The sequence below is a fragment of the Carlito syrichta genome, unplaced genomic scaffold, assembly GCF_000164805.1.
Source record: "Carlito syrichta isolate Samal-C Ts95f unplaced genomic scaffold, Tarsius_syrichta-2.0.1 Scaffold307674, whole genome shotgun sequence".
Taxonomy (NCBI): Eukaryota; Metazoa; Chordata; class Mammalia; order Primates; family Tarsiidae; genus Carlito; species Carlito syrichta.
In genome coordinates, this window is record NW_007251770.1 from 248,527 (window position 1) to 259,254 (window position 10,728).

The window sequence follows — 10,728 nt, forward strand, 5'->3', positions numbered from 1 at the left end:
TACTCAAGCTGAATAGTCCAAGTGCTGAAATAATCAAGCAAGGTAGTGATTCTTATGTTGTTAGTTGTAACACTGCCTTGCAGGCGTAATAATATTCAAGCAAGAAATTTGCCTTATGGCACTTCTTTAGACTAAATGCAATAAAGAGTAGGTTTACAAAACTGAGCTCCTAAGTATCTAATGACTTATCCAAGGTCACGTTAGTTGGTGCAGTTTGGAATGGAACTCAAGATGAGCAAACTCCAATGTGGCAAACACAACTATTCTTCATTACAGCAGCAACTAACAAACGCTAAGGTCAAATCAGAACTACTAAATGGAACTATAAGTGAATACAGCTAAGAACTAACCAATGCCACCTGTACAATTAGCATTATGATTTTTTTTTACTCTAAAGATAATTATCCACATATATCAAGTAACTTTTACAAATTCAGAAAACCAAAGTTCAATCATTTTATTGGTTCTTTTTTCTTTCTTTCTTTCTTTTTTTTTTTTGAGTCGAGGCTTCACTCTGTTGCCCAGGCTGAAGTGCAGTGGCATGATTATGGCTCACCACAGCCTTGACCTCCTGGGCTCAAACAATCCTCCTAAGTAGCTGGGACTATGGGCGAATGTCACCACGCCCAACTAATTTTTAAAAATCTTTTTGGTAGATACAAGACCTGGCTATGTTGCCCAGGCTGCTATTGCTAGTTTAAAATACAAGATCACTGAATCTTTTTAAAATTAATTTTGAAAGAAAAAATCTAATATAATAGTAACCATTGCAAAGGAAATATGATGACAGAAAATTATTCCTGAAGGAAGGAACCAACCAAGTGTCTTATCATCATTGCTGTTGTTTTCATCATCATCATCGTCTCATGTTACTATGTTCCAGGCACTGTTCTAAGCATTTTATTTAATCCTCTGAACAAGCATATGAGGTAGGCACTATTAATACTCCACTTTATAGATAAGGAAATTGAGGCATAAAGAAGTTAAGTCACCTACTTGAGGTCTCACAGTTGGTAAGTGACAGAGCCAGGACTTGAACCTAGGTAGTTTGCTCCAAGGTTAGCTATGCTATGTTCTTTCCCTATTCATTGTTGTATCTTTTGCTTTAAAAATTATCTGGATCAGCCTGTAATCTCAGCACTTTGGGAGGCCGAGGCGAGTGGACTGCCTGGGCCTGCGGGTTCGAGACCAGCCCTAGCAAGACCTCGTCTCTACAATAAATCAAAAATTAGCCAGGCATGGTAGCACGCGCCTGTAGTTCCAACTACTTGGAAGGCTGAGGCGGAAGGATCACCAGAGCCCAGCAGGTCTACACTGGGGTGGCCATGAGCTGCACTCCAAACTAGGCAACGGAGTGAGACTCCAACTAAAAAAAAAAAAAAAAGTATCTGGAATGTGGCCATTCAACAAATATTTATTGAGTGAATAAATCTGAGGAACTATTTTACAAAAAGTAATATACCTCATGTACCTTTCTGTGGTGGAAAGTGCATTACATGATAAATCAGGTGACTTTACTTACAGATCTTGTTCTGTCACTAATGAATGTATCCTCTCAGTATCTCAACTTCTTTGTCTGCTAAGGGTATTAAGCTAAGTTTTCTTCAGCTCTACAATCTACTACTATTCTATCAATTTATTTCTTTTATGAGTCATCCAAGTGAATTATGCAAATCTTAAGGAAAAAAGTCCTTATCATGCCAAAATATTTTTTTAAGTTTTATATAATAGTAAAAAAGTAAACTTATAAAAATATATGTCAAAAGAATTTTAATATCATTCTTTCAGTGGATATTCAGTACATATATTGAATATACTGGAATATATTCAATGTTTCAATATCATCAAAGACACTAAATATATACAGAATGTGATTTTTTTTTTTAAATCATAGAACAAGAAAAAACAAACTACCAGGAACAATAATATTCAATAATAATTAAACAAATGAGGTTTTCTGCATAAGCAGTTTTTTAAAACTTCCTTTAAGATAATTCTGTACAAATCTAGGGAGAGTTAATGGGATCATGGGCCTTAAATATATTTTATTTCTCAAGCAATATAGAGAAATAGAATTTTATTAATGAAAGATACAAATAAAGCAATGTACTTGATATCAACGACCTACACTTACTTGTATAAAAAAGACAAAGCCATTTATTTAAGGCACTATTTTTTTCTATTTCCAGATTCAATTTTACTTATTTGTTGTACTTAAAAGATAAATAAACTGGGTTTAATTTTCTCATCTCAAACCTATTTTTTTTTCTTTTTTTTAAGGCAGGTTTTCACTCTGTTACCAGGTTGGAGTGCAACAGCACAATGTCGGCTCACTGAAGCCTTAAACTCTTGGACCCAAGTGATCCTCCTGCCTCAGTGTCCCAAGTAGCTGAGACTATAAGAGTGCACCATCACACAAGTCTAATTTTTCAATTTTTTTGTAGAGAAGGGGTCTTGGTTTCTTGCCCAGGGTAAGATATTCACAATGGTTATTTAGAAAGTCAGCAGGATCTTTACATGTGTCTACATTTAATGTGTTCATTATGCAATGGAAGCATATCTTCTTTGGTTAATCCCTAAAAATTCTTCTTAATATCTGTTACAGCATGATGCTTCAAAGTTGCATAATTTTGAAGCTAGGTCAGACAGTCACGCTGATTGCCTCTTTATTCTCTTCAACCAAGTTATTCAAAGAGGGACAAGCCAGGAGACAAAAGGGGAAGATCACTAGCAGCCATCTGACACCTCTGCAGCTGCATCCAGAGATGACCACAGCCCCCAAAACTACGAACCAAGCTGAAGTGTCTCTTCCTAAGGACACTTTCCCCTTCTTTTACTACTTCCTCCAGAGACATCCCTCTAGCTTTATTCAGTATAGGATAGCAATTTGCCATAATAGGGAGACCACTTACCTAGGATACAGGAAGTCTGGGTTCTGCCTGAGTTTCTGCAACTGACTAGCTGTACTGCCTTTTCAAAGGTTTGATCTTATAGAGTCAAAAAATAATGGAGGTCAAACTGTAACACTATATTCCTCTCTGGCTTTGAAGTTTTGATCCTGAAACTAATTCACACTAAGAATTAGTAACTTAACATAAACTCTACCAGCATTTCAAAAATAATTCAAGATAAAAGACAATGCTTACTACAAATGACTCTGTAGAGCATTAGTAAAGACCTCTTTATGAGTTTCTCAAACTGCACTATTTAGCAGAATTACTCTTCTAATACCAAGCACTGACTCCTACCTCCTACATGGTAAAGCTACATTTACACTCTGAAAAGTTCCTACTATTTTAAGCAGTATTTAGTTTCTGGGTCAGTTTTTTTCTTAAACAATATTTTCAAAACTAGGTCCCTTTTATTTATTATTATTATTATTATTATTATTATTTTAGTTGGAATCTTACTCTGTCACCCAGGCTGGAGTGCAGTGGCACACTCACAGCCTCTGCAGCCTCAATCTGCTGGGCTTAGGCGACCCTTCTGCCTCAGCCTTCCAAGTAGCTGGAACTACGGATGCACACCATCATGCCTGGCTAACTTTTGTGATTTATTGTAGAGACGAAGTCTCACCAAGTTGCCCAGGCTGGTCTCAAACCCCTAGACTCAGGCAACCCTCTCGCCTCGGCCTCCCAAACAGGCTAAGCCACCGCACCTGGCTGTTTCCTTTTATTTTTTACAAAAATCACTAAAATACACTGATTTGTCTAAAACTGAACATCACAGATTACACACTGCTTTATAGGTTCAGCAAGTGGGAGAAGACCATGAGACAAATGTGGAAGCTTACCTGTGAAGCTGTTAGCGTTTCCAGTTTATGGAGTCTCTGAAGGACGTTCTGCATGTCCTCCTGCAGCCTCATGAGCACAAGAGCAATCTGCTCATTGAGACTGCCTCTGGCCCCTCTGTCTGAGCCCCAGCGTTCCCCATCACCTCCACTTCCCACTTGCCGACCCTTGGCTCCTTCGCTCACGTGCTGCATCCTGTGCCCTGTTTAAGAGGGCAAAATAGTTAGTTCTAAATAATTCCTACAAAAGTAGAAAGTGTGTTTTATTCATTTATATTTCTTTGATATATAAATCTCCAAAGTACAGTAGAAGCAATCAGGAAGTACATAAAAGAAACTGTTGGGATTAAAGAAATAAACTTACAAACTTCTATTATATTGATATATTCCTAATTTTTTTGCTAAGGCTCTATAATATACAGAGCATGCCAAAACAATGTATACACATTTTAAGAAAGGAAAAAACTGTATCAAAGTTGTAGATGAATACAAGGCACATTTACTTTCATTAATTACAAGAGGTGCTCAAAGTAGTTACCATAAGCATACAGACACTTCTGATTATGGCAAACTAAAAGTAAAAAATATAGATAACATCGTTTAAGATGTATATACATTTTTTGGTACCCCAGTATATAAAATATTACTAGCACATGACTATATGTATATAATTAACAATATAAATATTTAAAGTGCATGCTCAAAAATTCTGTACTAATAAGGTAACAAGAATGAAAAATTTGAAGACCGACTCTTTAGAGAATTAAAAGTTACACAAAATAGCTGTGCTTGCCTTTTTGGTTATAATGCTTTCATTACATTGTAAACCTTCTAAAAAGTTATTAAAAATGTGTTTTCTATAGATATTGAAATCTCACTACTAAGATTTTGTCACATCTCCATCCATTCTTTTTCTATTCATATATTTACAAAATTGGCATTATCCCTTATACATGATTTTGTGTCATACTTTTAAAATCACATTATGAACATTTATCTACATCATTAAATTTTATTCCAAATACATTTAATTACTAGTCAGGTCATGAAGTAATTCACTCAACCATTCTCTACTTTGTGTCTTTACTTATTTTTAATTTTTTTATTTTGCTAGAGATGGGGTCTTCCTCTGTTACTCAGACTATAGTGCAGTGCAAATACATGCAATGAGTGGCTTTGTATAAAAATCCTTATCCAACATACCCCTATCTCTTTAGGATAGATTGCAAGCAAAATAATTACTGGTCAAAGGATAGCAACTGTGACGAGGTTCTTAATGAGTGTTGTTAAGCTATTTTTCAGAGAGGCTGAAACAGTTTTATATTGCGTATAAAAGATATGACCATGTTACCCTACCCTTACAGAAATGGAATACTACAAGTTCGTACATGTTTGCTAATATAATAGGTACGTTTTGCTTGAACCAATAAATAGGAGATTGTCTAGCTCGTTGCATCCTAGAATCCCACCGTAGCAGGATTCCCATAGCACCTGCATCAAGCACTATTGGGGGTTGTAAGAGAAACTGAATTAGAGCTGTTTTCCGAGTTAAACTCCAAAGAGTACGCTGAGGTGCCTTGTGCCATTTTCAAGAAGACTTCTACTCTTGTATCAAAAGGAAGTAAGTTATGAAGTGGCCCTTCATGAATCCAGCTAGAGGTATGGAACTCACGTGAAAAATAAACAAAGTCCAGTTCCCATCCTTAAAAGCTTGAGATAGTCTGTGATGGCCTGTCAGTGAGCACTGATGACTCTAGTGAACAATTCCTAGAGAATTACTTCTGTCTCTGCTCACTTTACTATAGCCTATAGAATACACAGCTTTCAAACCTTCACAAAGAACAGGATTAATCAATCAGACCAATTACAGTAATCCTCACCTCCGCTCACTCTACCCAATTACTTCATGTTTTTCAGAGCACTCTTCACTATTTAGTATTTAAGATGTCTCCTAATTGTTTGCTTATTCACTGTCAGCTCCCCTTTACTCCACGAAAGTTCCATGGAAGGAAGAACTTGGTCTTGTTCTCTACTGCATCCCCAGGACCCAGAGCAGAACCTGACAAGAACAGGTGCTCAATAATATTTCTTGAATGCTGAGGTAGATTCACTATGAAGATAATAAAGCTTAACTCAAGGGTCTACCATTTGTACGGGCCCCTATGATTGCTGGGAGTTATAGCATACTGTGGGTTGAAGTGGGGTGGGAAAATCAGGTTGTAAGTCAGAAGTCTTTCATATAAACAATTTTGTTAAATTGCCTAAGAGAAAGGGACCTGAATCCAAGGCTCTAGTAAAGTGTGTGATTTTTAAAAAAATTGTAACTAAATATTTCCTTTTATATTCATAATTTTGTATTTTTCTTTTTATTTATAATTTTGTTTTTCTTTTTGAGGCAGTGTCTTACTCTGTCATCCAGGCTGGAGTGCAGTGGTGCGATCATAGCTCACTGCAGCCTCAAACTTCTGGGTTCAACCATCTTCCCACCTCAGCCTCTTGTGTAGCTTGAAACTTTAGGCTGGTCTCTTAACTCCTGGCCTCAAGAGATCCTCCTGCCTTAGCCTCCCAATGTGCCAGGATTACAGGCATGCACCACCAAGCCTGGCCTATTTTTTTCTTTTAAAGAGCCCTCCACTTCCCCCAAATTACAAAAGCTTCAGATTCAAAACCTAGATCTGCCTTTCTTGAGTAAACAAAGGACTTGGATTTCTGCCATGTCAATTTTTGTCTTTGATGTTTCTAATGTTTTTATAAATCCGGTAAATATTCCTCATGTCCCAGATTTTCCCCTTACCTATGAAACTTTTTCTGGGGGGTACTTATGATCTCTGCCTTAATCTCCTATTTGTAAGAATGCACATTCTTCCTCTTTGAATGGGAAATATTGGTTATCTAAAATGCTCTGTTTTGTGGGACGTGTGTTTTTCCAAAACAGATCTGTTTGTATACTGTGCTCCTTGGCTATAAAATTTCTGCATAGTTCCCAGATCTGTTTTTGTCAGCGTATTTATCTGTGACAGAGGTAGTCCCCCATATACCTAAATACATTGTGTTCCATGCCACATTTACACTATCCTATTGGCATATCCTCCAGAACAAGAGCTTGAAGGCTTGATATTAATGCAAGCTGCTTCTACATTCATTAGGCTTTTCTAACTGGGACTAGCAGAAGGTACTGAAGTGGGAGAGAACGATTTTCTGTCTCTTTTCTTGAATGTTGTTAAATGCATTGGTGGTTCTTCCTGGTCAGTAGTGTATATATTCAAATGACACGTAGCCTATGTATCAGATTTTTACCCCAAAACAGAAGCCAAAGGGCTTTGTGAGTCAGAAACAACTATCCCTGAGCAATGCCTTTCCCAATGTCCTCCTGGTCAGAACTGGAAGGGGGCTGTGATTCTGCTTGTACACAGTACAAGTAAAGGCCAGCTATAAGAATTTCAGTGAACCAGACCCTAGACTACCAAGCCCCCATTTGTTTTCTCTCTCTGTCTCTCTTTTTTTTTTTAAAGCAGGAATTATTGAAAGGACAGAAAAGCTCCCACAGCGGGAGGGGACCCAAAGGGGTTGCCCTCTTTTTTTTTTTTAAGAGACAGGGGCTCACTCTGTCACTGAGGCTGGATTGTATGATCATAGCTCATGGCAACCTCTTATTCTTAGGCTCAGATGATCTTCCCACCTCAGCCTCCCAAGTAGCTAGGATTACAGGTACATGCTAGGGGCTCGCTCCTCTTTTAAGCCTTGTTATAGGAGATGATTAATTCTATCAGATGATCCTGCATTTTCTAGCCTTCTCAAACACCGATGAAAAAAATAATAAGTCTTGTGGTTATTCTATTAATTTATAAAAGGGTTCCAGTAGGGCACTATGAATTCTTTCCCTCAAGCCACAATTGCTTCCAGTCTGCTTCCCACTAAATGGAGGAGATTTTTCAAAATTTCATCAACTCACCTTCTTCTTGTTGTACTGCTTTCTACAAAACATGGATTAGAACTTCCCATATCTTTCAAGAATGTTCTTTTAATTTATTTCTAATTGTCTGTTCATTTGCTGATACCTTGCAAAATTTATGGTATGAGGATAAGTTCCCCACCTAGTTTCAAGGCCATTGTCATACACTGTGATAGTTTTTTCTTCTTCCCTTTATGTAATTAGGTTGGGGAGGGGAGTGTTATGACCATGCTTACATTTGGCTTTCTTTCCCGGCTAGACCCCAAAGCCTGCTTTTAGCTTTTGTTTTACAGTGTGCTGTCAACATTTACTGAACCTACAGTACATTCCAAACACAAAAAAGTCCTAACAGAAAAAAGGGAATAAGTTAAAAAGCACAAAGATGTTAAACCCCTCGAATTAAAGTTAAATGTAAATTATTAGGGAAAACTTCACCCAAAATGCTGTTTTTTAAAGATAAATTTTAAAGGAATAGATAGCCAAATATTAACAAAGAAGAGATAAAAGACAATCCTAAATGATAGGAAAGACATATAGAAAGACACAGAACTGGAAGAAGCAAGAAAGACATGAGCATGAAAAGATATCCCCATATTAGAAGTAGATGCTAAAAAAGGACAGTGATGAAAAATGAAGATGATGAAGTCAGTTGAAGGGTGTAGACTTTGGAGAGAGACCACAAAAAAGGCACTATGTGTTATTGAACAGGAATAATATGTCTTTTGAAAAAATGAAAAAGGTTACCCTAACCACATTGAGAACAGATGGAAATGTGAAAAAAAATTTTCAAAAGCTGTAAAAAAAAATTAGATTTCTCGGTCAGGGGCCTCAACTATAATCCTAGCACTTTGGGAGGTCAAGGTGAGAAGACTGCTGAGCCCACAGGTTCGAGATCAGTCTGGGCAACTTGGCAAGACTTCATTTCTACAATAAACCAAAAAATCAGCCAGGTGTGGTGATATACACCTGTAGTTCCAGCTACTTGAAAGGCTGAGGCAGAGGAATCGCCTGAGCCCAGCAGGTCGAGGCTGCAGTAGCCATGAGTGTGCCACTGCACTCCAGCCTGGGTGACAGAGTGAGACTCTGACTAAAAAAAAAAAAAAATTAGGTTTCTCTACAGTTAGTGAAAAATAAAAACCCTAGCCTGTCTACCAAAATAAAAAGAAAGACATTACAGAGGTAGACTTACAGGTTATGTGTCAGCCCAAAAGTAAAAAGAGGGAGATAATGGTGACAAAAAATAAGGAATACTGTCCAAGGTTACTTGCTTTAGTGGCATAAGGGTAACAAAGAGAAAAAATTAGCATATAGAGTTAGGTTCCATGGACATATTCTTTGTTTCCCTGGAACATAGTTTGATAACCAATTAGATTTACTAAATTACATGAGTAAGGTCCCTGTTATTCTTGCTTTTTTTTTGTCCTTTTTGGATGTTGATGTTATAAATATACATACATGTCTGTGTGTGTATTTGTGTGTGTGTGTGTGTGTGTGTTAGAGTCTTACTCTGTCGCACAGGCTGAAGTGCAGTCAGCCACTGCGGCCTGGACCTGCTGGGCTCAGGTGATCCTTCAGCCTCAGCCTTTCAAGTAGCTGGAACTACAGGTGCACGCTACCATGCCCGGCTAATTTTTTTCATTTTTTGTAGAGAAGAGGTCTCACCAAATTGCCCAGGCTGGTCTAGAACCCCTGGGCTCAGGCATTCCTCTCATCTCAGCCTCCCAAAGAGCTGGGTACAGGCTTGAGCCACCACATCTAGCCTATATTTTTTTTATTTAATTTTTTTTTTTTTTTTTTGAGATGGGGGTCTCACTATGTTTCCCAGGCTGGTCTCCAACTTCCGTTTTCAAGTGATCCTCCTGCCTCAGCCTTCCAAGTAGCTAGAACTATAGGCATGTGCCACTATGTTGAGCTGATGTTATAGTCTCTGATGTAAAGATATTCATAATTTTTTATATCCTTTTTTCCCACTTTAACACTATAAATGGCTTTATCTTAATGTTTCTTGCTCTGAAATTAATCTTACCTGGTAATAAGATTACAAATCTTGCTTTATTTTAAATTCCATCTGTGTGAGATGCCATTGCCTATCCTTTTATTTTTCATCTTTCTAAATATACCTCAGGTAGACTACAGTATAAAGTTGTTTTGCTCTGTGAATCAATCTGAACATCTTTTGCTTTAAGTAGGTGAGTACATGCTGTTTACTTTTATTGCTATCACAAACATATTGGGTCTAAGGTCTTTATTTATTTTTTTAATTTTATTTTTATCAGCCCACATCATGCTTTAAAGGTCTTTTGTTTATTATACATTGTTTTATGGAGTTTAAAAAATATTTTTCTATGTGGTTTGCTTTCATTACTTTTTACAAAATAGATGTAGTGTTTTCTCTGATAACTTAGCAAGGTTTGAAGGCTTCTATTTTTCTTTCTTTTTTTTTTGAGTTCGAGTCTCACTCTGTCGCCCAGACTGGAGTGCAGTGGCCGCTCCCGGCCACCGCAGCCTCGACCTGCTGGGCTCCAGCGATCCTTCCGCCTCAGCCTTCCGAGTAGCCAGAATTACAGGCGTGCGCTACCACGCCCGGCTGATTTTTTTTTTTTTTTTTTTTTGATTTATTGTAGAGATGAGGTCTCGCTGCCTAGGCGGGTCTCGAACCCGCGGACTCAGGCAATCCACTTACCTCAGCCTCCCAAAGGCGCGGGATTACGGGCTGAGCCACCGAGCCCGGCGGCTTCTATTTTTCAAAGTTAATTTTTACACCACACTCCCAGCCACTGCAGCCTCAACCTGCTGGGCTCCAGTGATCTTTCCGCCTCAGCCTTCCATGTAGCCGGAACTACAGGCGCGCACTACCATGCCCGGCTAGTTTTTTCACTTATTGTAGAAACGAGGTCTCACCAAGTTGCCCGGGTGGGTCTTGAACCCACGGGCTCAGGCAATTCACTCACCTCGGCCTCCCAAAGTGTTGGGATTACAGGCTGAA

The 10,728-nt window shown here is 38.1% G+C and overlaps 1 protein-coding gene across 4 annotated transcripts in view; it reads right to left on the bottom strand.

The window, feature by feature from the left end:
- Positions 1–10,728, bottom strand: part of ACBD5 (acyl-CoA binding domain containing 5) — a 44,205-nt gene that overhangs the window by 7,898 nt on the left and 25,579 nt on the right. For all 4 annotated transcript variants that reach the window (XM_008064543.2, XM_008064542.2, XM_021715788.1 and 1 more), the window contains one exon: positions 3,794–3,993. In XM_008064543.2, the coding sequence (XP_008062734.1) occupies positions 3,794–3,993 (200 nt within the window). The remainder of the gene's footprint in view (positions 1–3,793; positions 3,994–10,728) is intronic.